The sequence below is a fragment of the Gracilinanus agilis genome, chromosome 6, assembly GCF_016433145.1.
Source record: "Gracilinanus agilis isolate LMUSP501 chromosome 6, AgileGrace, whole genome shotgun sequence".
Classification (NCBI taxonomy): Eukaryota; Metazoa; Chordata; class Mammalia; order Didelphimorphia; family Didelphidae; genus Gracilinanus; species Gracilinanus agilis.
The window spans coordinates 293981339-294006850 of record NC_058135.1 but is presented as its reverse complement, the minus strand read 5'-3'; the positions used below and the strand labels follow the sequence as shown (position 1 = coordinate 294006850).

General features: G+C 57.4%; 1 protein-coding gene across 1 annotated transcript in view; it reads right to left on the bottom strand.

The window, feature by feature from the left end:
- Positions 1–25512, bottom strand: part of ANO1 (anoctamin 1) — a 91836-nt gene that overhangs the window by 49440 nt on the left and 16884 nt on the right. The window contains exons 3-9 of the mRNA XM_044682062.1: positions 14828–14926; positions 13890–14041; positions 10693–10747; positions 6239–6284; positions 3561–3626; positions 3051–3106; positions 1316–1354 (exon numbers count right to left, since the gene is read on the bottom strand). Of these exons, the coding sequence (XP_044537997.1) occupies positions 1316–1354; positions 3051–3106; positions 3561–3626; positions 6239–6284; positions 10693–10747; positions 13890–14041; positions 14828–14926 (513 nt within the window). The remainder of the gene's footprint in view (positions 1–1315; positions 1355–3050; positions 3107–3560; positions 3627–6238; positions 6285–10692; positions 10748–13889; positions 14042–14827; positions 14927–25512) is intronic.

Here is a 25512-nt window from a genome sequence, read left to right as displayed (position 1 = left end):
GGGGGGGGGGGAGAGAGAGACAGAGAGACACACAGACACAGACACAGACACAGACACAGACACAGACACAGACACAGACACAGACAGACAGACAGACAGACAGACACACACACACACACACACACACACACACACACAGAAGGGGGAGGACAGAGAGACAGAGACAGAGATCAGCACCTGGGCACAGAGGGGGCGCCTGCGATGCGCTCCTGAGCTGCATGGATGGGCCTGAAGGCAGCCCAGGGTTCCCCGAGTCCCCCCCTCTGCCCCCGGTTTCTACAGGTCTCTGGTGCCACAGTGGAGGGGTGGCTGGCGGCTCCCTCAGGGCCACACGGGGTGCTCGGTGGGGCACTGGGGAGGCCACAAGCTGCTCCGGCTTGGCCTCTCCTCTCCAATCCACAGTCCCAGAGCAGGTGTGACCCCGCCATTGCTCCCCCCCCCCCCACTCAGGCCTGTCCAGTGACCGTCGCCTCGAGGATGAAGCAATAAGCCCGCGCGTGGCTTGCTGAAAGCCTTTCCCAGCCTCTCATTTCCCATCTCCGCGCCTTTGTCCCAGCTGGCCCTGGTGCCTGGAATGCGCCCCTTCTTGCCCCACCTTCCCAAACCCGCTTCCTTCAAGGTTCTCCGGGAAGCCTTTCCTGCCCTGCCTCCGCCCCCTCTTCTGGACCTGCTGACACGAGCTGTGTGCCTGCCCCGGGCGCTGGGCGGCTCCTCCCACATAAGGTGGCCTTTGCTTGTGTCCGTGTGGCCAGCCTGGAGGCCTCTGCCTGGCCCACAGCCGGAGCTCCCCGAATGCGGACAGACGGACGGACCCCTGAAGGGGCCGCCGAGGAACGGCAGGAGGCTGCTGGGATTCTGCTCAGAACGGGGACCCCCTGGACGCGGGCCGGGCTCCGTGGAGGGCTCTGCCGAGGGCTCCTCGAATGAGGGGCCTCAGAGGCTGTCGAGCACAACTTACCGTCCCGTCTTAGGGTGAAAAGGTGACCCAGAGACATCACGGGCTGGGAAGCAGCAAAGGCTGGATTTGAACCCAGGCCCCGACTTCTAAGTCCATCGTACCAAGCGAAGCACTCAGAATCTCAAGCCTCCTTCGAGGCTTGGCTCCAGAGTCACCTCCTCCAGGAAGCCCCCCAGGTTGTCCGTGCTTTCTCCCTCTCCAAAGACTCCCGTCTCTAGTTGTCACTTGCGTGCCGTAGCCGGTACCCGGGCAGAGACTGTCTCTGCTTTTATCTTTGCGGCCCCCAAACCGAGCCCAGAGAAGGTGCTTCATCAGCACCCAGGACGGGGGACGGCGGGGACGCCCGACTTCACTTACTTTTCGGTCATTGAACTCGACGTCTCCTTCGAAGTCGCCCTGGTTAGAGGAAAGAAGAGCAGCGTCAGTGCTTTCTCTGGGGACCCCCCAGGGAGCCCCGAGTCCGGCCCCTCATCGGGGGATCTCGAGCAGGCTGCTCTCGGCGTCCCCCAGGCTCGAGGACGGAGCTGGACCCTCGAGCCCTGGCCTCGGGGCTGGGCTTGGGTTCTAGATCCGCTCCTCTCCTCGCCACCGTGAGGGCCTCCGTTTCCCTACTGTAAAGAGAGGTTCTCCTCGATGACGCCGGAGGCCCCCCGAGGCCTTGGGCTTAGGAGCTCCACGTGCCCATTTCGCAGAGGAGGAAATGGAGGTGGGCGAAGGTGCTGAAGCTGAGGGGAGGCCCCGGCCCGCCCTGGCTCGCTCCCCGCTTTCTGGCCCCTCTGCTCCGGCCGGCCTCCAGCCTCTTGGCTCTGCCCTGAGCACACTTGGAAAAGGACCAGGTTCCCACAGCGCTCCGATGGGCCTGGTACCGTCTGGTGGGACGGCCGCGGTTTAGCCCGTTGCCATAGAGACAATCAGAACAGAGCCAGATGCAGATGGGCTCCCGCGTGCTCCGTCTGCCCAGGGGTCAGAGGCCGTGGGACGTCGGGCCGAGCGGGCCGGCCCAGGGAAGGCACGTCAGCCCGTAGCCCCGGCGGCCCGGCCGCCTCTGAGAAGTGGGGCCCGAGAGCCATTCTGAGCCCCACAAGGCTGGTGGCCTCGGCAGGGAAGCCCGGGCAGGGGGGTCTGGCCACCGGGCACGAGGAGCCAAAGCCAGCTCTGACACTGCGCCTCCCCCCGCCCCCGACCCTCTTGGACCATGGCAATGGGGGTCCTCCCAAGTGGACTTCCGCCTCCCACATCTTTTTCTGTATAGCTGGGGAAACTGAGGCTTGTGTCTCTCGAGGTGTCTCAGGGAGCAAGCAGGAGATCCAGAAGGCAACGATCAGCACTTATGCCACAGCAGCCCAAATCACCTTCCTAACTAACGTACCTAATGTTCCTAATGCAACACTCCCCTGCTCAATAACCTTTGTGGCTCCCTATCACGCCTGCTATCCAATACCAGCTGAAAGCTGAAATGCCTTTTCCTCATCAGGCTCTCCGGCCACCTTTCTGGACTGACTGACCCACCGTTCCTCTTCCGCATAGAGGCCTGCTTCCAGGAACCTGCCCAGTCCCTCTCGGGCCTCTGCCAACCAGACCCGGCCTTCCTCGTCTCCTAGAATCCTCCCGTTTCCTCCAAGGGTTGCTCAGCGGCCGGGCCTACAGCCTTTCCTGACCCCTCCTCCAACTGGCACTGAGCATGTCTGTACTATCTGGGGGACAGAATAAGGTGGAGCTCCTGAGGCCGGGGACTGTGTTCTGTTCCTCTCTGTGTCTCCCCAACCCTAACAGGCTTCCCAGCACACAGTAGGTGCTTTGTTGATGCTCCTGCACTGACGATCCGAGGCATTTCCCTCTTCCCTAGAAACAGTGCAGGCCCTAAAGCTGGGTAGCTCAGTGGATGGAGAGCCAGGCCTAGAGACGGGAGGTCCTGGGTTCAAATCCAGCCTCAGACACTTCCCGGCTGTGTGACCCTGGGCAAGTCCCTTGACCCCCATGGCCCACCCTGACCCCTCTTCCACCTACGAGCCAGTACACAGAAGTTAAGGCTTAAAAAACAAATTAAAGGAAAGAAAGAGGGCGGGACGGAGCAGGGTCCCAGGACACTTACATCGTGCAGCGGGTAGGCTGCGCTATACACTCCGTTGGCGAGAAGGCTGGTGATCCCTTAAAAAGAGAGGCAGGGGAGGGATTAGTGAGCCGCCCCGCACCCCTCGCTCTCCTGCGAGCAGCACCGAAAGAGAACTTCCTCCAAGTGAAATCATCCCCCGAAATCTTCCCGGAGGGGCCGCCTCCCTCATGGCTGTTACTGAGCGGAAAATGAACACATGCTTGATTGTCAGGATTAGAAAGTTACAGAGGAAAAAAGAGAGCGTTACGTCTGGGAGGGACGGCCAGCCAGTTACTCCTACTACCCCGCCTGCTTGGGAGGGAAAGGCTGCAGATTCCAAAGTGGATTTCGAAGGGGTTAGAAAGGGTCAAATCACGAGGAGAACACGGAGGGAAGAATTGATGGTGTGAGAAACACCCATACAATTTAAAATGCGGCTGGAGATTGGCCGGAGAAGCAGGAGGGGAGAGCTTTCCCACAGCCCGGCGGGAGCGGGAAGGCGGGACTTACCGTATTGACCACATTTTCTCCTTTTATTTAAAAGGGCAGAATCCTTCTTTCTTCCCTCTCCTTGCCCTGTTTACACATCAGTCTATTAGTTACATGAATGGGCTTCCGAGCAATTGAATGCTGCATTTGGAAATAAAAAACACACTGGGCGGGAATGGGGGGCGAGGGACTGGCAAGCCCACTCCTGGGCCCTGCTGCTGGGGGGAGCTCTCGAAGGGCAGGCCCCTGGGAGCGAGGGGTGGCCAGGAGGACCCATAGGTCTGGCGCCTCTGCGTCGGAGGAGCTGGGTTCAAGTCCCGCTTTGGGGGTGTGATGTTAGTCACAGCTCAGCCCCAGGGCCTGCGCTTTCTTCATCTCTAACATGAGGCCGTTGGCCTTTAAGAGACCAAAGACATTCCGATGCTCAGATGCTGGGCCTGAATCCCAGGCAGGCTGGCTCGCCTGTCCCAGGGGTTCATCCCCTCCGTTTGTAGAGGCAGCTTCTGCATGGGAGGGGATGTTTCCCCAGAGGTGGATCTTTGCCGGCCAGTGACTGGACCAGAACCATAAAAGAGTTCATGGCAGAGTGGAAAAGGGGACTTGGGTTCTAGTCCTGTCTCTTCAGCAGACTGAGTGACTTTGGGTAAGTCATTCCCCCAGCAAGAGGACCTCTGCGTCTCCCAACGCTGTCACCCATCATTGTGAATATTCTAGAAAGAACCCCGTTTCTGCCTCTTCCCTGCCCCGGGCTCTCCTTGGCCCTCTCCCAGGCAGCCTTCCGTGAGCTCCCGAGGGCAGGGGCTGTCGTGTGTCACCACGGGAGCCCCATGCTTGGAATGGAGTTCAATTGGACAGAAAACCAGAGGGCTGGACAGGAGCGGACGGTTGGCAGTGACATGCCGAAGAGCCATCACTGGGGCTTTACCCAGATTGCCTCGCTGGCTCTCACGACAGCCCTGTGAGGGGCCACTCCTCTGACTCCCATTTTATGGAAAGGGAAACTGAGGCAGATAGTTTTCCCCAGCTGGCTTTCTGCCGTGCTCCCTGGGTGTCTACAAGGGCTGACCGGTGTGAGCGTGCCTCCCCAGGCTGGAGACTGGACTTAGGAACAGAGGGGAGGCTGCTCTGGCCAGGGAGGAGGCCTCGGCGGAAGAGGAGTCTGGGGCCCGGGAAGTGGCTGGAGCTTTCTGGGGAGCCCAAGGGCTGCGTCAAGGAAGGGGGCATCTGCGTCAGCCAGATGTTGCCGCAGCTGGAAGGAGGTGGGGAGTCTTAAGGATTTGATGCGGCGAAGCAGAAAGCAAGCCTGCAGGCCCTAAAGTTAGAGGATCTGGGTTCAAATCCTGCCCCCAGAAGCTAATTGTGATTTGGAGTAAGTCACTTCACCAACCTGGGCCTCAGCTTCTTCACCTGGAAAATGAAGGGGCTGGACTGGGGCCATCGTGTGGTCCTCCAGAGCTCAGTGTGGGGACCCAATCCTCACTGCGCACGTCCCCTCCCTGCCTGCTCCTTGCACTTCACTGACCTCCTTCCTCTTTTCTGACTAAGACCCTGCATCTCCCACCACCCTGCCTTTGTCCTGGCAGTGCCCAGTGACCGGAATGCTCTCCCTCCTTCTCTTTGTCTTCTAGCTTCCCTGGAACTCGACTCAGACCCTAGATTTTGCCAAAGGCCTTTCCTCCTGGCTCTGAGATCACCCTGCCCCCACTTCTTCCTTTGCTGTCTCCCCCATGAGAATGGGGGTCACGGAATGGCCTTTTTTGCATCCCAGCCCATAGTAGGTGTGGTAAACGGCAGCGGACTGCCCGGCTGATGACTGACCTCTACGGCCTCCTCCCTTTCTCCCCTGCCTTGAACCTAAAGCCTTTGTCGGCCCCAGGCCCGGCCCCCCGAGAATTTCTGCTGCTCAGGGTGTCCCAGGCGGCCCCGCTGCTCCTCAGTGCTCAGGGCCTCCCAGGGCAAGGAAGGAGGGAAAGCCTGATGGCTTAATCTTGCCTGCCTGCCCCATTTCGGTTCCCTCCACAGGAAGTCGGTGTGGTTAGAAACAGCCTCACCGAGTCCAGACCGCCCTCGCTTATCCTCAGACTCCCTCTGACCCGCGGCCTCTTCGGCCCCACGGGTCACCGGCCGTGCCCGCTCGCTTTCAGTGGGATCCGAGGGCGGGACCCGCCTCTTTGCAAACTCAGCCTTTGCCCGAAGGCCTGTCCGGCTGGAAACAAGCTGGCTGCAGGAGGTGGACGAGCCAGGCCGGGCCGGTTCCCGTAAAGGGGGTCTAACGCCACCCCCAACTTCAGGACAAGACGGCACCCAGAGCCTGGGCCGAGGAGCCCCAGAGGACAGGCCTTGGTTTCCCGGCTTCCCTCGGCTCCCCTCGGCCCGAGCGCGGCCCCGAGGCCAAAGGAGAACTCACTGAACTGATTATCCCTTTTTTCTGAGACAAAGTGGTGCTCTCTGGGGCTCTTCCAGGGACGGCCGGAGTCACGGAGTGCCAAATCCTCACTACCCAGGAAGCCCGGGCCAACCTCCCAAAGCTGCCCAGCTCCGGTCTAAACCACGAGGACACGAGCTTGCTCCGTGATGAGCCCCCCCAGAAGAACGGGGAGCACAACGTCGGCTGGCACCACCCTCTCTGCCCCTTCCCGGGTCTGCCCCGGAAAAGGCACAGCTGAGCCGGTCTCTACCCCATCTACGCCCCTCCTTACCCGTGCTGGCCTTGGCACACGTCGTCCTCTTCAAGATCTCATAGACCTAAGTCGGAGACAAAACGAGGAGAGGAGTCGGTGACTTCCCGTTTGCAAAAATCCCAAGTCGAAGGGCCTTCGCCCAAAGAGCCAGGGGTCCGAGCGCCAGGTGGACGCCATTCCTCCCCGAGAGCCCAGGGGCCGTTTTCTGCCATCTGCAGGGTACATGCCCATGATCCCGAGGAGAGCCTTTCCCTTGACCTCGGGAAGGCAGCCACCGATGGAGAGGAAGCCCCCTTCCCTGGGGAGCCCACTGGCCAGGGGCTCCTCTCGCGCGTGCCCCGAGTCCTAGGAGACGTTCTCCCAAAGGGAGCGAGGCAGAACAGGAGCCGGGGCCGGCCACGGCTACTTCTGTCCTTTATTCCCACCACTTAAGAGATGGCCTCATGGGCTGCCCAAGTGAAGAGCTTCATCCGTCCTCATTTCCTTCCTTCCTTCCTGTCTGCGCCCACTGACACCTTCTGGAGGACTGAGGGTGCCCCGATGGGTCCTCACGACTGGGATGCCTCCAAGAGGAGCTGGTTGAGTCGGCGACGATGGGAGGAGGAGCCCCTCGATCCCTTGGACTGGCCTGGCAAAGGTGGGCTGGGGGAGGTCTTCGTGGTGCTCCGAGCAGATGCTGCTCTGGTGGTGACTGTCGCAGCGGCAGGGGGCAGAATCTGGGGGAGGGTGATGCTACGCTCCCCCGAGTGGGACAGCAGACAGCCTGCTGTCTTTTCACTACTATGTTGAACTGGGGGCCCCCCAAATCCCAGCCTTCTGATTCCTCTAATGAAAATACGCAAATTGTTTTCTCTTCTTACTTAAAACAGCAACTCATATATGAAATATAAGTAAAGAAAGATAAATAAATGGTCCAAACCCATTGAAGGTAAAGAACCTAAGCGCTTACCGCAGGGCGTCTAAAGAGCCTTAGTGGTCCTGCTTTAATGTTGCCATCACACCCCTAATGCTGGGGATATAATCAGCAGAGCTCCTGGGCAGCTGGGTGAGCTCCCTGGAAGAGGAGGCTTCGTTTGGAAGTTCTGAGAGGCTGTCCTTTGGCTCTGCCCCCTGGCATCTCCCAGAGAGGCCTAAGGAGAGCTTTCGCTTAAGTCTGCCCCTGGGACAGCCCCTCGGATGAGTAGGCTGGCTCCCAGCCCGTGGCCGGCTCGCTTTCTTTCCTGCGCTCTCCTGATCTCGAAGCCAAGGAAATAGGCGGAAACGAGGCCTGAGATGAAGAGCTCCCCCAGCCCCTGCCTTTGCCGGGCCAGCCCAAGGAGCGAGGAGGGTCCTCCTCCCGCCATCGCCAACTCGACCAGCTCCCCTCGGGGGTATCCCAGTCACGAGGCCTCATTGGGGCATCCCAAGTCCTCCAGAAGGTGTCACAGGACTCAGAGACGAAGGACGGAAGGAAACGAGGACCGGCTAAGCTCTTACTGTTTGTCAAGCGTCTGTGTGATGGGGGGCCAAATAAAAGCAGCCGGAGGACAGCCCCTGCCCTCGCCCCAGGTCATAGAGTGGAAACATGAGGGGGCTATCAAGGTTTATTGTTAACGAGGTAAAACCAGGAGGGAAGGAGGCCGTGAGTGTGCTGTACCCACCGAGAAGACCTGGGTTCAGGTCCTCCCTCCCACCCACTGGGGATGGCACCCGACTTCTCGCCGCCCCAGGCTCCAGCCCAAGACTTTCTGTTGGATGGCCTGCACTTATCCAGGTGAAAGCGCCGGCTTGGCCCTAACCCAGTGCAGTGGGGATGGGAATAGCCTCTGATAAAGAGAAGGCAGGAGAGAAGGAGGCGTCGGAGCCCACTGATGGTGGCTGTTCTAAACTCTCACGAAAATCAACAGCTTCCTCTTAGAAAGAGCCGGAAAGGTGACAGGGATGGTTTTCTGAACAATCCTTTGATGGAGAAAGGACGAGTGACGATATCTCCACTTTGCCCAGGGATAAAGGGGAACTCAGAAAAGGCAGGTGACTCGGCCAAGGTCACACAGAACGGGAACTCGGAGACCAGGACTCTTTCTGCCCAGCCCTCTCCCCAGGGCCACTTGCCTTCCAAAGGTGCGATTATAACATAGGACAAAGCTCTGAATGGCTAAAGGGGATGCCCAGAGTCTCAGAGTACTGGGGCAGGATGGGAAAGGATTGGGGGCAGAGAATTGACCGTGGGGCCTCCCCTTTAAAGATTCACAAAAAGTAGAACAATTAGGCCTCAAGTTCTGGCTGAGCCCAGTGGAGTCTGTAGCCAAGGAGGGTCCGTATGGAAAGGGACTCCGATCTGGGCCCCCTAATGACACGGACAACAGGAAGACAAACAGCCTGGAAGCACATGGCTCTGTAGATCTGGAAAGTCTTGACACAAAGAGATCGATTAACTCGATCAATTTGGACGGAGGTGCCTAGGGGAGTGGGGAGTGGCCCAGGCCTGACCCTCCACGGTCAGATGCCCTCTTTTTTTTTTTAAATCCCTTACATTCTGTCTTGGAATTGATACTGAGTATTGGTTTGAAGACAGAAGAGCAGGAAGGGCTAGGCCATGGGGGCTGAGTGACTTGCCCAGGGTCACACAGCTAGGAAATGCCTGAGGTCACATTTGAACCCAGGACCTCCTGTTTCCAGGCCAGACACTAACCACTCACCCACCCATTTGTCTCAGGCAAACACATTTTTGTCAGTGCCCAGATCAAGATAAAAATGCAAATCAGTCGTTTTCAGAGGGCATGAAGCTAGGGGAGGGGCCCACAGAGCAAACACGCTAGACGACAGACAGATTTGGGTTCCGAAGGGATGAGCCAGGTTTCGCCAGGGCTCCGTGCGAAGTCTGCCCTGGGATCCACTCCTCAGCTGTGCGAGTGCCAGAGGGCACACATGTGACAAGTGGAAAGAAGATCAGGAGGGAGGTGGCGCAAGCTCGGGATGAGTCGACACCGTGATGTGGAGGCTGAGAGAGCTGAGGGGACCCTGGGCTCCCTTTGAAAAGACACAACGTCCGGGCCTGGCCAGAAGAGAGGCCTCCCTGCTCGGGCGTGATGCGGCTCCATTCTGGGCACCACCTTTCAGGAAGGGCTGAGGAGTGGTCAGAGCAGGGCAATCGGGATGCGGAAGGGCCTTAAGTTTATGTCATTTGGGACTGGCTGAAGCCAACACGAAGGGGAGGGGAGCTTGCGTGGACACTGAGAAGAGCCGGGCAGAAAGGTGCCGTGTCCGAAGGCCTTAGAAGAGGGGGGCCGCCTTTTGTGATTTGCTCTTGGAGAGCAGAACCAAGAACATGGCAGAATGGACAAATTCGCCTCGATTAGGTAGCACCTCCCTCACCAGAGGGCTGCCCCAAGGGGTGAGACACTCTTTCCAGAAGGGTAAATGGATCCCTGCAGCCTCCTATGGCCCAGAAGGGCTGATACTGGTTGGGAGTCTTGTTTAGGTTCAGGCCATGTGACTTGGGAACAGAAGCAGCCCATGGCACCTTAGAAAGGGTCCTGAAATTGCTTTCAGGAGGCCCGAGTTCAAATCTAACTTCTGCTCCCTCCTTCTTTAATGGGGCCATTCCTTAAGCTCTTTGTACCTCTATCAAAGGAGGTTGGCAGGAGAATCTGCTCTGAATCTCCACTCCTAGGAGCTCGCTTCCAATCTGGCTGCTTCTCAGCCTGTGGGCCTATCGGGGTCTTCAAAATCCCTTCGCTAAGAGAAGGGAGACTCTTCTCAGCTCCCTCCCAAGACAATGTTGCTTCTTCTTCAGCTACGCTACAGCTAGGCTAGGGAAAGGCCCCTCCCTGGCCCGTCCAGCCCCTTTGGGCCCGCTGGAGGAGTGCCAGGCTGATCCTGTGCTCCCTTCCCTCAGCTAGGCTGAAACTCGGTTCTTATTTACTACCTCAGCAGAGAAGGCCTGAGAACAACAACTTGGCTGAAACGTTCATTTCTTATTTAGATAAAAGACTTGCCCTGAGCTGAGGCACATCCAGTGTGAGGCCTGGCTGCCTTCCCAGCTGGCAGCTGATAGATAAACACAAAGGCAGCCCATGCACCAGGGCAGGGTGGCCCTGGCCGGATCGCGGGCCCTCACATGTTCGCGGTGACCAGTGGGCACGGTGTACCACTGAGCCTGGGCCCTGGCTCCTCGCGCATTCCTAACATGCAGGTCCAGGGCTGTGGGGGGCCAGGCTGGATTTCCAGGGGGCTCTGGGAAAGGCGTCACCTTTCTCTCTCTCTGATCCAGGAGTATTCGGGCCCAGAGACATTATTCAAACGTGGAGCCGTGATTTCTTGGTCCTGCCGCCCTCCCGCTGACCCAGGCTTCTCCCCGCTTTGGGTCAGTGCATTATTCTAAGCTCGACACTGTCCTCCCATTGGGGGAGGATCTTGGGAGGGAAACACCCACAAGGTTCCCCAGGGCGACTCGAGCCAGGAGGGACGCTGGGAAGGTCGGTTATACTCACTATGGTGCTCCGAGTTTTGCTGTCGAAAAAGGAATCCTTATCAGTCAGGTCAAACCTGTGAGGAGATGGAAGAGAGCAGGACGGCAGTTACTGGGCAGGGCCTTGTTCCAGGTTTTCCTTCCTAGGATTTGGAAAGTGAAATGTCCCCGGAACCAAGTGATGGGGCAGACGGGCCCATTGCTGACAAGAGGGATGAAGACCAGCCACTTGGGAACCATTTTGTCCAAGTGTCGTCTGGGGGGGAAGGCTGGGGGTGGCGGGTGGCACCCAGCACCACGCTGCTGTTCCTACAAGGCTTCACTCCCCCCCCCCGCCCCCACCTGCCCCAGGAACTCACTTGGGATAGAACCTGTTAGGCTACATGGGGAAATAAACACAGACTACTAATGACTACCAGCTCACTCGCTAACAGTCTTTCAGCCTCATTCATCCTTACCCCAGCTTTGTCAGGGAAAGGCAATGGAGAGAATGTTGGACTTGGGAGGCAGGGACACCTGGGTTCGCCCCCTCAGCTGTGTGACTTTGGGCAAGTGTCTCAACCTCTCTGAGCTGTGGTTTTCTTATAGTAAAATAAAAGAGGTAGCAATCTAGGACAGCTAGATGGCACAGTAGATAGAGCACCAGGCTTGAAGTCAGGAAGACCCAAGTTCAAATCCAGCCTCGTATGCTTACTAGCCGTATGACCTTGGACAAGTCACTTAACTCTATCTGCCTTGGTTTCCTCATCTACAAAATGAGCTGGAGAAGGAAATTACAAACTACTTAAGTATCTCTGCCAAGAAAACCCCAAATGGGGTCATGAAGGATTGGACACAACTGCAAACAATGACAAGTAGTTTAGAGCTCCAGATCCCATGATTCTAAGCATACATATACCCATTTGACAGGTGAGGAGACTCATCCTCAGGAGTGGCTAGTCCAAGTGACATTCAGCTAGGACCTACGGGAGCCTTCTGACTTGATGTCTAGTCAGCAGCAGGCCCGAGGCGGGGGGCACCAGCTGTAGGCCAGGGTTGAGGAGGGGATGACTGGATCTCTCAGGCTCACCAAGGTTCTTTTGGCCTGGGTTCAAATCCCTCCTCATGAGAGCCATGTGATCACAGCCAAGTCACTTCACCTCTGCTTGAGTGTCCAGTGTAGATGTCAGACAGAGGGCCAGGGGGCTGGAGGTCATCTAGTCTGACCTCCTCATGTTCCCGACAGCCTCCATCCCAGCAGAGGTAGAGTAGCTCAGTGGAGAGAGCAGAGGTCTGGGCTCTAAGCTGTGTGACTACAGACAAGTCACTGAACCTCCCTGATACTCAGGTGGCTGTCCAAAGTCCTGTAGGTAGGTGGGGAGCTGTGCCTCGGGTGGATATACCCACACTGGCACCCCCAAAAGTTTTACAGCACATGGGCAATCCAGGGGTGCAACAGATTAGAGAACCCAGTCCACAGTTGGAGTTCTAAAACTCTAGATCCCATTTCAGACTCTTCCTAGCTGTGTGTCCCTGAACAAGTCACTTCACCCCTGCCTCAGTTTCCCCATCTGTAAAATGAGAAGAGCAGCCCCTAGCTCTGGGGGTTGTTGTGAGGATCAAATGAGATAACAATGTACTACTTGGCAAGTCTTACTACGACAATTATTATTATTATTCCGTGGATGGAAGCAGTGACAGCTCGTCCACGAATGCCACGGAACTCCAGGGTTCTGGAAACCTTGAATCGCTCTGGACACGCCAACCGCATCTTACGAGAAGATGCTTTCTGCTCTTTCGGGCACATGTGGACGAGGGACGAGGCACCGCCAGCCCCCCACGGGAGGAGGAGGAGGCCGGAATCCCGGGTGAAGTGTCCCGGCTCCCACCCCAGCTCATGGAATGAAACGCTGTCCTGGCTCACATGGAGCCCTCTGGGGCAGGGGGCTGGGAAGAGGAAGGTTTCCTAGCACAGCGCCACGCTGGGTCCGCTGGGCTGTGGGGCCTTGGGCCAGTCCCTTCACCTCTGCCTGAGGCTCCCCATTGCTGGCAGGGTGCTCACGGGGCCCCCCTGCTCCCCGGAAGCCCGAGGGCTCTGGCTGCGGCCGCAGAGGGACCTGGGAAGCGGCCTTGCTGGCTTGCTCCATATTTCCCAGGGTGTAACTGGAAACACTATTTACTTGGGAGATGACACAGGGGCAGAGAAGGAGGGGTGGCCTTATTGATTTAGGGGCCTCTGGTTCCAACCCAAAGAAAACAGTATTGCCTTATTAGGAGCCAGGCCAACTGCCCTCCGCCCAGGCTGGCGAGGGAGGAGAAGCCGGGCTCGGGCCTGGCTTCCCGAGGAGCCTCGGCCCCTCTCCCCGAGGCGCTTGGCCGGGCAGACGATTTCGGCCTGAAAAGGCCCCTTTGGCTCTGGGGCTGGCCACGAGCGCTCAGCCCCAGGGGAGCCTGGCCCTCCCGGCCTGGCCCTCCCGGCCTGGCCCTCTCGCCCGCTCACAGGGACAGGGAGCTCTTTCTCCTTCTCAGGTTTCTCCTCCGACGCCTCTGTTTGCTCACCTTCGGTCCAGCCCCTCGTGCCTTGCATCACTCTCACCTGGGAGCTCGCTCTCTCCCCGCCCCGCCTGCCCTTCCCCGCCGGACAAGCGCCTATCGAGAAGCGACTGTGCGCCCGGCTCCCTCTGAACCAGGGACACGAAGCCAAAAAGCAGCCCCTCGAGAAGCCCACCTTCTACTGATGTGTGTGCACGTGTGTTATATACATACATGCATTTGTACATGCATGTACACACACGTGTCTAGGGATACACACATCTGGACAGACGTGCGAATCTAGAAAACCTAAATAAACAGAATCCTAAGAAACGGCTCTGGGGGAGGGGAGCACTGACCGCTATGACCGCTAGGGAGGCCACACTTTGGGAAAGAAGCAAAGTATTCTGAGAGGCAGAGGGAAGGGGGGGGGGAGAACCTTCTAAGCGTGGGGGCCAGGCTGGACAAAAGCCCAGAGGTGGGAAAGTCAGCTAGCCTTTGCACCTCGCCAATGCCCGATCCACCTCGGCTAAATGACGGCGGCTCGCCAATGACTTGTGGGTGAAATCGATACGGAAGGGATCCACACGGGGCCCTCGGAGAGGCCGCTCGCCTCGGGGGGTTCTAAAGGCGAGCCAGCCAGCTGCCCGGGGAAACCTTGTCAGAGAGGCCGGGAGGCCCTGTGATTGGGGCTCAGCCCATACTCACAGGTGCTGCTTTTCCCTGGAGAAGGCAAAGGAGAGTCTCTTCACGGTCTGGGATCCGTGGTCGCCCACTCGGGGCTGGATGGGCTCCGTTATCTTCTGGAGGACCGAGTTGATTTTGTTGATGAGGCCCCGGCTCTGGTTAATCTGGTACATCTGGAGAACGGGGGAGAAATGAAACCTGGGTCACCGGCCGGCGCTGGCTGACCTTTGGGATGTGCCCACCAACGCGCCGGCCGGACGCATTAAGACAAGAGGCTCCCCGAGAGCCCGTGAGAAGACGGAGAGAACGCAGCCCAGCGCGCCCCATCGGCAAACACTCTCAGAGACGCCTGTTCTTCCAGAGAATGTCACAGGGTGCAAGGAGCCAAGGCCTGATTGACAGGCCTGCATAAACGGCCCCTCATACCTCCGGTCCTCGTCTCTGCAAAGAAGCCAACCAAGCTAAACAAACCCTGAGGAACAGGCTGTAAAATCCTCCGGGACTGTCCATTTTCAGGAGCTCAGCGAGCAGGAAATTGGATGCAAAGGAAGAGGAGAAGTTGGGCCAAGACCCTACCATGGCGGCCAAAGTTTGGTTTAGTTTTTATTGGCCCTCAACGTCAGGGGGCTCCGCGGCCGTCTCTTCTAGCGTCCGAGGCTTCTTTCGGGTTGGGTTGGTGTTTCACGTGCCCCTAACTATGAGCCCCAGACTCAGCGCAGACTCAAACTATAGACTGGGCAGAGGGCGGGGAGGAAGGTGGGAACCCGGGGGCCTCTCACAGTCACTGAGAACACTTAGAAGCATCAGAAACCCTAGAGGAGACCAGAGTCTTGTGACCATTGGCATGGCGGGCCATCTTCGTGAAGCAGCCCAAGCCCGTGCCAATCTCCTCGTCACTGATGACCACCTGGGCTTTCCTGAGGCTGTGGTGGGGCTCAGAGAGGCAGAGAACCACTGACCTTCTTGGTGGGCATTTTGAGTTTCAGGAATTCTGCCTCTCGGCACAGAACGTTCCATGGTGCGTGAATCTTCACAAATCCAAGTCCGTGTATTTTCGTCTGGAAGGAGAGAAAATGGTTTCAATGGGAGGGGGCAGTCAGGGACTTCTAAGCAATAGAAAAGCATCTAAGTAAATTCTGACCTCTCAAAGGGAAGCCTGTGAAGGTGATTGGCATCTAACAGCTTAATGTGTGCCCTTGAATCCCAAAGTTTCCTAGTCTGTAGACACCGCCATAGCAAAATCATGGTGGCCAGAAAGCACGGGCTAGGTGTGGGTGACTAAAAATACTCTGACTGAAATCTAGAATGTCCTGGGGGAAGAATGGCAGGTGAATAATGGGAGACTAGGCAGGAGAAGAGAGTATGGACATAGTAAGAGAGGACCAAGAGGTCCTTTGGATGAATTGAAGTCACTCACAGTGCCAGAGCAACTATATCCTTAGGTAGGTACTGAAAGGTTTGGAGGATGACTGCTGAGCCACGGACAATGAAAGATGGTGGAGTATGGGGAACATGCTGAAGGACTGGAGAAAGGAAAATGTCCCAGGCTTCAAAGAAAGGACCACAGTCTTCAGGTCAGTAAGTATGACTTCAATTCAGGAACACATCATTAAAGGGATGGCTTGTAAATATTTAGAAAAGGAAGCAGCGATCACTCAGGGCCAGCCTGGTTCATCCAGAACAAGTCATGCAGGTTGGGCTAAGCTGATTTTCTTTTTGCTGGGTTATTGTTGGGCCTGGGAGGTCTGAAGAATACTACGGAGCGCTTGCCTCCATTTGGGAAAAGCATTAGGCAAAGTCTTTCAGAATCTGTGGTTGTGGACAAGAAAGATGTGGATCTGATTTTTTTTTTTAGTTTAAAAAACATTTTTTTAAACCCTCACCTTCCGTCTTAGAGTCAATACTGTGTATTGGCTCCAAGGCAGAAGAGTGATAAGGGTAGGCAATGGGGGTCAAGTGACTTGCCCAGGGTCACACAGCTGGGAAGTGTCTGAAGTCAGATTGGAACCCAGGACCTCCCATCTCTAGATGTGGACCTGAAAATAAGACAGTTGGGTGGGCTGAGAAATGGTAGGATGGCAGATGCCTAAAAGGAGTTACTAACATGTCCAGAGGAATCTAGAAGGATCTCTAGAGAGTGCCACGGGAGTCTGTTTGTGCCATGCTACTTAACACACCTGTTAAAATCTTGGACTCAAAGATAGCTTTGGATGAAAGAGTACCAAGAAGTAAAGTTATTCCAAGCTCTTGTTCCTTTGAGCACCACTGTTCTGGGGCTGCTAGGCTGTGTAGCAGAATCAAGAAGAATTGAGTTCAAAACCAGCTTTTAACACTTGTTTTGTGACTCAAGGCAAGCTTTGTCATGGATAGGACTTTAGCTGAAAGGACTCTGAGATATGAGCTCTAGACCGGATGAATAGGAAATAATTAAGGGGTTGGGAAAGGCTTCCTGCAGGTGGGAAGGGGGGTGTTAGGTGAGCCTTAAAGGATTTAAAAGACCATGCGCTTAGTCCCTTCTAAAAGTGGGCCACCTCATTAAGTAAGGGTGAGTTCAGAAGCCATAGGCAGGTGGAGTCAGGATGACTCCAGGCAAGTCCCTTAAGCACTTTCACCCTCGGTTTCCTCATCTGTAAGAGGCTGAGGTTGTATTATTGACTGCAGCCCCAAACTTCCCACTTTACAGAGAGGATTGGTGATATGCCTGCGTCACGCTGGGAGAGCTGGAATTTGCCCCTCCATCTGTCATCCTAACTCCGGAGCTCTGCCTTTGGCCTCATGCTTTCTTTCCCAGCTTAAAGGAAGCCCCCTGAGGACAGAGACCATTTCATTCACTCCACAAGTTTCAAGGAAGTACCTACTATGTGCCAGGCACGGGACCAGGCTCTGGAACACAAAGACCACAGAATGAATCTACGCCCTCAAGGGGCCTCCATTCCATGGGATGACAAAGACGAGCCAGGAGAAATGTGTTTAAATATATCAACCAGACACACAGTGGAGCATGAGGGACACTGGCACCTGTGGGCACCACAGTTGGCTCCCTGGCACATAGCACGTTGCCCATCACACAGCAGGCCCTCCATCGGTGCTTATCAATCCCTCCTGCTTGTGGACCAGCTAATTGTTTTTCATTTTTTTTTTAAATAGACAAGATCAGGTAACTTGCCCAGGGCCACATAGCTAGCACAGTATCTTGAAGCTGCATTTGAACCCAGGTCCTGCCAACTCCAGGCCTGGCACTCTATACACTGAGCCACCTGGCTGCCCCAATTATTTTATTCTAAGTTTAGTCTTCATGAACACTGACAGTAAATGGCCTCATTCAACATTGATCAAGCGGCGCCTACTTGCCAGGGATTGGGCTGGGTTTTTAGGGAGCCCCAAAGTCCCACTGGGGGAGAAACCACAAGCAGAAATCTGGGGGAGCCACACCTAGAAACGGGCAAAGCCAATCAAGACTCGGGGTTTGAGAAGGAACGCTGTCCCCGCGAGAGGCACCAGGAAGGGCCTCTCAGAAAAGGGGGTGCAAACAGGGCTCCATGGGGAGGAGTCTCAGAGGCCCCAGAAGCCAACGGCAGGCTCCCACATCTAGGGCTGGGGTGGGCGGCACCCAGAGGCCATCTAGCCATTTTGCAGATGAGGCTGCCGAGGTGTGACTTGCCCAGGCTCGCCAAGCCCACTCTGAGAGCCCAGCCGCCTGCTCTGGCACCCTCACAAGCTCTCTCCACCCTGGCACGCTCAGGAATCCTGCTCATCCCCAACACTTTATTTCCACGCACGAAGCACCGGCCCACCAGAGGCTCCAATTATACACCCCGAAATCCGCAGCGGCTACTCCTGCTCTTTGTGCCTGTGAACAACACGTTCCTGGAAAGCATGTGGCCAGAGCAGGGAGCTGTCGGGTCATGGGAGCCGTGGTGAGCACAGCCAGGCAGGATGGGGCGACAGCGGCGCCCGGTTTATGGGCCGAGGCCGCCGGGAAGGGTGCAAGGAGAGGCAGGGAACCCGGCCTTTGCTTTCTTCCCAAGATAAGTGCCAGAGGCCATGCGGGGTCTGGCAGGTTTCCGGCCTGCTTTCCTCGAGGAGCTCCCAGATGGACGAGGCAGTTCCTGGGCTACTCTGGCCCCCCCCCCCACTGCCCAGGCCGGGGAGGGCAGGCCAGGACTCAGGAGCACCACAGAACGGCCACAGCTCCCTACCCCAGAAAAGCAGAGACACTAACTGGGAATGAGAGACACGTTCTGTGTGAGGAACCTTCGAGGAAGGGGATCCCCAGGAGGGAGCTCTGAGCCCTCACCGCCTGGGGCCCTGGGCAGCGCTGGATTCAGGCAGAGGGCTTTGGGTTCAAGTCTTGCCTCTGAGGCTCGTTCCTGCCCTAGCACCATGCCTGGCACACAGTAGGAGCTTAAGAAATGTGGCCTCCGGGAAGCTTCCTCCTCTCCCTGGGCTTCAGTTCCTCCCCTGCAAAGGGATGGGGCTGGGTCAGTGGACCATTGTGGAGGGCCCTTCCTGCTCGGAATCGATGGAGGAGCCCCGAGGGCCAATTCCTAATGAATTAGGCGCCCCACAGTTCGGTCCGGAGGAAGACCCACCTTCAGCCTTTCCCGTTAGCTCAGGAGGCTCTTCGGTCTCCACAGCCCTTCGCTCGGTGCCTGGTACCCAGCAGGCGCTTGATGGAGGCTCACCGAATGGCGGATTGAATAGGGAAGTGCCCCTTCCCTGTATCCCAGGCCGGGGCACCCTCGTGCTGCCCCCAAGGCTTAGCTGACCTCTCTGGCCTGCTCCCCAGACCCTGCGAGGAGGAGGCTCCTTGAGGATGGAGGGCAAATGGCTCCCAGCTATCCTGTCCAGAAGGAGAAGCAGCAAAGGAAGAGGCTCTCCAGGGTCTCCTGACTAGAGTCCGAAGGAGGCTGGCCGCATAGATGCAGGAAGAGAAGGCCCGTCAGGGCCAAGTGTGCCCATTCCTTCATTCAGCAGGTTGGGAAACCGAGGCATGGAGAGGCTCCGTGCCCAAACTCACACAAACAGGATGCCTGCCTTAAGCCTGGGGGCGTCTGCGGCTCGCAGTGGGCACAATCAGGTGAATTAAGTGTCCCACATTCAGCTAAGAGCCCGGCGCCCACTTCCAGCCTCACATACTTCCTGGCTGTGGGACCCTGGGCAAGTCATTTAACCATCTCTATGCCTAGGAGGCAGCTAAGTGACTGGGGGGGGGGGTAAAGTACTGGGCCAGGAGTCAGGAAGAGCCGAGTTCAAATTTGACTTCAGACATCTCCTCGCTGTGTGACCCTGGGCAGCTTGGAGTCAGGGGACCCGGCAGGACTCCCAGCCTCAGCTTTCCCACCTGTCGAATGGGGACAAGGAGACCCGCGGGACCTGCCTTCCCAGGGACTCCGAGGAAAGCTCGCTGCGTGCTGTAAGATGCCAGTTGCCTGCACCCTGGCCTCCTAAGGGCAACATCAGCCCAGCCTGGCTCTCCCTCCAGAGCCCCAAGAGCTCCCTCCTGCTCACACTCAGCCAGAGCCCAATGGATTCCGCTGAAGAGGTCCGATGGCCCCACCCCACGAGCCTCTCTTAACCAGGACGGCCCCACCCCCTGAGCCTCACTTAACCGGACATCTGGGCTGCCAGAGCCTTCCCAGGACGCGGCATTCTGGGAACGAAGGCTGACTGGGCAAACACCAGGACGGACGAAGTGCTTAACCTGGGGAGGAGGAAGAAGCTTCAGCCTGCCTCGGGCAGCCCCAGAGCCCCCTGGGCAGGGAGCTCCTCTGCCCGGCTTGGCACATGGAAATGGGAGCTGTGCAGGCAGGGAAGGGGCTGCCCTGGGAGGCAGCGAACCGCCTGGTCCTTCAGGGGATTCCTGTGCTTCTGGAGGAGTCATTCGGACCCTATTCGGAGGTAGGGCAGGAACCATACAGTAGGTGCTTAATAAATGCTTTCTAAGTTGCTCCAGACCTCACAGGGGGAAATATTGTCTGCACAAAAACCTCTCACAACAGAGGGGACGCTAAAGAGGCTATTATCGCGCCCATTTTAGAGAGGAGGAAAATGAGGCTCTCCAGATTGCTTTTCTCTAGAGAGAAGGCAGGGATGGGGGGAATTACATGGAGCTTTCAGGTTAGGCTAGCAGAACAGGAAACCCTGCAGTCCTGGGGCAGAATCCGAAGCCAGCTCTCCATGCTGCCACATTCTGATGCCTTGAAAGGCCGTGAGAAACTCCAGCTGCTGGAATTCCTACAATCCTAAGAGCTCCCCTTTCCGTGGCACCTCCCTCCTAGGTGCCAGGCCCGGGGCTAAGCACTTTACCACTATTATCTCCTCTCATCTTCCCAGGAGCCCTGGAGGCAGATGTGAACAGGATCCCCAGTCGACAGATGAAGAAACTGAGGCAGACAAAAGTAAAGTAACTTGCCCAGGGTCACTTAGCTACTAAGTGTCTGAGGCTGGATTTGAATCCAGATCTTCCTGACTCCAGGCCCAGCCCTCCTAGCTCCTGCAGTCCCTATTGGTCAAACAACCTTTCTCTGATGCACTTAAGTCCTAGAGAGGGCAGCCGTCTGAGGTCCAGAGGAGTGAGAGGTCACACGGCCAGGAGTCCTGTAGGAGGGATTTGAATCCAGGGCTTTGGGAGTTGAAGCTCTCCCTGCATCCACTACTGCATGCCGGATGGTCTCATCCTCTTAGAGAGCGAGGAATGAGCTCCCCAGGCTGGACGCCACTGCCAGGGGGGTCGGGCCGACGCCTTTACTCTCTTGACTGGATTCTTTGAGGGACAATAAAAAATTAGACAAGCACTGACTCAGTGCCCGGGGGGGTCCCTGCCCAGCACCAGCCACGCTGCCGGGTGCAATGCCCAGCCCTGCCCTGGGCACTGTGCCAGCTACCATTCCAGGGCTGGGATCCCCCCAAGAAGCCTCCTTCACCCAGGAGGAGGGCTTTTAATGCCATCTCTGCAGGTGTATTCAGGGTCAGAGGCGGGCTGGGAGAGAGCTGAGGCGGGAGGGCCCCCAGCAGGGGCAGAACAAAAGGGAGAGAGAGGGTAGTGCCAGGAGACGGTCTGGGGGCGGCTCTGCCAGGCTGGAGCCTGCGGGCCTCGGGGCATCAGTACTTTGGGGCTTCCCTCCCCAGTGATGTCACTGGGCTGCCTGAGAAGGGGCGCCCACAGGCCCTGGAGCTGTTCACGCCAGGATGGGGGCAAGCGACGGTGAAGACTTGGCTCTGCCTGGAGGTGGGCTGGTGGGCTGAGCAGAACCCACTGGCCTTGGAGTCAAGTCGGGGGGCTCAGGCTGGGTGACAGAGGGCAAGCCCCCCCCAACTCTGGGCCTCAGTTTCCTCACCTTCGTTCTTTTTTTTTTTTAACCCTTAACTTCTGTGTATTGGCTCCAAGGCAGAAGAGTGGTAAGTAAGGGTGGGCAATGGGGGTCAAGTGACTTGCCCAGGGTCACCCAGCTGGGAAGTGTCTGAGGCCAGATTTGAACCCAGGACCTCCCGTCTCTAGGCCTGACTCTCCATCCACTGAGCCACCCAGCTGCCTTTCCTCACCTTCAAATGGAGTCTGTGGCACTTTCCCTCCCTCACAAGGGGGTCAAAAGGAGCAATTTCTCAGGCCAGAGGGCTCAAGAAATGTGAGGCATTGCTGGCAGGGGACCTGCTGTCTCCTAGGCCACTGGCAGCCTGCCTCTATTGTCCCCTCCATCAAAGCTCAGCTGGGCAGCCGGATCTCCACAGTGCTGGGGCTCCCGGGAGTGGGGTACAGGAGACGCAAGGGCGGCACCAGCAAGCTGGGCAGGTGGCCTTTGGCACACTCGGCCTCTGGAAACAGGGGTTCGAGGTGAGGGGCGGGCAGTGGGCCGGATCCCGAGAATCCGGGACCAAGAATCCCCACTCCAACAAGCGGCTGGCCACCGGCCGGCCTCGGCGACGGCCTCTTCCTCCTCGGACAGCGGCTCTCCCCGCCAGGAAACTCATACTTAAGTCAGGCCTGAACTGGGCTGCTCCCAGCTCCCCGCACAGACTCTTCCCTCTGTCTTCTGGGATCCAGGCTGATCCCCATCCCAGACAATCCCGCTGCTCTGGGATCCAGCTCTGCACACACACCGCCCCCTCCCCAGCCCTTCCACATGCAGAGTCTCCTTCCCTTCCGCCGCTCCCAGGTGATCGGCCTCCAGCGCCAGGGGTGCCTGGGTGGCTCTGTGGATAGAGCCAGGCCTGGAGGTAGGAGGTCCTGGGTAAGACACTTCCTAGTGGGGTGACCCTGGCCAAGTCACTTAACCCCCTTTGCCTTGCCCTTACTGCTCTTCGTCCTTGGAACCGACACGCAGTACTGATTCTGAGATGAGAGAGAAGGGTTTAATGAGAACAAAAAGTAAACTGAGGCACTCAGGATTCGGGAAGTGGCCTGAGCAGGTAGGGGAGGGAGGCCATCTTTCTGCTGCCTCTGACTAAGCTTCCAGGGCACTGATGCCCTTAGCTCTGCCCCCATCTCACGCCACCCAACCTGCTTTCTCAAATAGAATATCTGCCTAACTCTTAGCCCAGTGCCTGGCATGGAGGGAGGAGCCTTCTTTGTGCGCCTTCCCCTCCTCTGCCCTCCTCTGTCTGGGGCTCCCGAGATTTCCTCCTGCCTCACCCTGGAGCAGGCTGCCCCAGGACGCCCCCTCGGGTGTTAAGTGGGGTCACATCTGCAGTTTAGGGGAGTCTCGTATCCAAAGGAACGAATCTCTTCCTGGCAACAGACCCAAGAGTATCATGGAGCCCTGCCAGCGTTTATGCCAAAGAGGTAAGGAAACGCAGGCTAGAAGGACTTATCCACAGACACACTGGCCATGTGACCCTGGACAAGTCATTTCACCCTCTGTGCTTCAGCTTCCTCCTTTGTAAAATGCGCCAGGAAAGGAAATGGCAGCCCCCTGGCATCTTTGCCAAGAAAACTCCAAACGGGATCACGACTGCACAAAAGAACGAAGCTGGATCTGAACTCGAGGTCTTCTCTGACTCGATGCTTTCCTGGCCTTATCCCCGACACCCCCCGGCTGCCCAGCCGTAGGGAATAGGAACGTGCCGGCCTCCTCGCTGCCCGGGGCTTTCTGGAAGCCTGGTTGCAAGAGTGGCATTTACCATCCAGCCCGGTTCCTTATCGGCTGACCTATGTGCAGGGAAACCTTTCCCTATTCTTAGCCACCTCCTTACGGCCCGGCCCGGAAGGGGAGGCTGGCTCCTGCTGAGCCCTCCTGGGCTCTCCCAGCTCTGGGGACCAGCCGGTGGCGGGGCCCAGAGGAGCCACCGGAGGCCCGGAGGTGCAGCATTCCTGCGTCCTCAGCCAGGCCAGTCACCCCCCTTGAAGCAGGAGCGCCCACAGTCAGGAAAGAAAGGAAGCTTAACTGGGGGGCGATCGGGAAATCCGACCCCGGATCTGAGCACCCCGAAGCGCAGGGCCGGGGGCGGGGGGGACGCCTGCCCAGCTCCCACTCGCATAGCCAGACCGACTCAGAGCGGGCCTGACTTTAACAGGGTCTCTCCGAGTTCAGCCCCAGGACAGGCTGTGCTTCCTCCCCCCCTTAAAGGCTGGCCTCCAAGGGCATTAAGTCCAGTTATTTTTGGCCTCTAGGATTCGGCACTTGCTAAAAATAAATTACTCCCATAATATAAACAGCCAACATCCTATATGGCACGGCTTCAAAAAAGCTGGAGTTTTCGACAGGAAGAGCACGCACGTTCCCATTAATGGACACCCACCGGTGGGGGCCCAAGCCCTCGGCCTTCGGACGTGGCGAAGCCGGCTCGAGGGGCTCCAGGTCCTCCAATAACCAAAGCCTTTTGGGCGGCACTGAACATGGCCTGGCCTGACCCGAGTGCGAGTAAATGAAGCGATGGTGCTCCCCGAGGCTCCTTCGAGGTGCCTGGGATCTCGCCTTCCTCGAGGCATTTTGCACCTACAATACGTGGCCTACCTGTTAGCCTTCCAAGCTCTCAGCTCCCTTGAAGCTTCCCTTTAAATGCATTGCGCACAGCAGGCACTTGATGAAATGTCTGGTGAGCTCGGCTGAACGAATGACTTGTCGGCTCTTTTTGGCCTGGACCCGGTTGTTCCTGCTCAGTCATGCCTGGCTCTACCTGAGCCCATTTGGGGTTTTCTCGGCAAAGAGATGGGAGCAGCGTGCCACTTCCTTCTCCAGCTCATGTTACAGATGAGGAAACTGAGGCAAACAGGGTAAAGTGATGTACCCAGGGCCACACAGATAGGAAGTATCTGAGGCCAGATTCGAACCCAAGAAGTTGAGTGTTTCTAACTCCAGGCCCAGAATTCTACCCACTGAGACACCTCGCTTGCCCTGTGGACCTTGTTGGTCAGTAGAAGTTTATTGGTCCATCCAGGTGTGAGGTTGAGCCCATTCCAGGGGGCGCCAATGACCCGTCATTGATCTGATCACCCCCTTAGTCCTAGCCACCAGACTTACTCCGATGGTCTTATGTGAGTCACGCCAGTGTGGCCACGCCAAAGGTCCTGCTGCCTGTGTGGAGCCGGACCCCCGAGGCACGACGCCGTCGCTGGGACAGGAGTCTGGCCTTAGCGCCAAACAGGGTCCTCTGCCACATGGTGGCACAAAAACACCCTGCATGGGGGGAAAGCCATGCAAGTCGCAATCTCTTGTAGCGGCCTTCACGGGCTGGGCCGTGGGCAGCCTCCTCCCTTGGCCACGCTAGAAAAGAGACCAAGATGGTGCAGGGCCAGGCCATGAGACTCCCAACAGCAGAGCTTTCTGCCTGGGTTGTAGAGCAGCAAGGATGGGCGTGGAGTCCACAGAGACCCTGCTGGAGCTTGTAGCAGCTGCGTGGCACAGCTTCTGTGCACAAAGAATTCCACCCCCGAGCCTCAGTTTCCTCATGTGTAAAACGGAGCTGGCGGTGCCCCCCTCACAGGGTCCTCAGGAGGACCCAATGCAATAGCGTCAGTAAAGCATCCCCCCCCCACCCCGCCACGTTAAATAAGTTTGGCAAACAGCGGCACCATCCAGAGAGGGATGTGCTGCGATTCTCAGCATGACTGCTCCGGAGCAAGGCCGAGAATGGCCTGCACAGCCAGCACTGCTCACGTCCAGGCCACACACAAGCCAACCTGCCTGACTACAGAGGCCCAGAGGGACCCCAAACAAGAACCTTTCCCATCCCTGCAAGACACCAAAGATTCATGGGAGAAACTCTGCACCCACAGAGCCACAGAAGCCTTGGGGGGAAAAGAGCCAGCTTACTCTCACCCAGAACTGGGTGACCTCTATGAAGCTCCCGGGGGAAATTCCCATGATGCTCAGTTGAGTTGCAAGGGGGAGGGGGCAATAAGGCACTCCTGCTCTCTAGGATCAACAGAGAGAGGAGGGGGAACCCACAGGTCAGGGCCAGCTCCTTCTGGGGTAATACAATCCCACCTGGGCACGTTCGGAGTGTTGGGTTGTTTGCTTGTTTACTTTTAATTTCTCTCCTTCTTCCTTTCCCTCCCCCCCTCTCCGGTCTCTGTCTCTCCCTCTCCCTCTTCCTCTCCCTCCCTGCCTCTCCCTCTTCTTTTCTTCTCTCTCTCTCTCTCTCTCTCTCTCTCTCTCTCTCTCTCTCTCTCTCTCTCTCTCTCTCTCTCTCTCTCTCTCTCCTC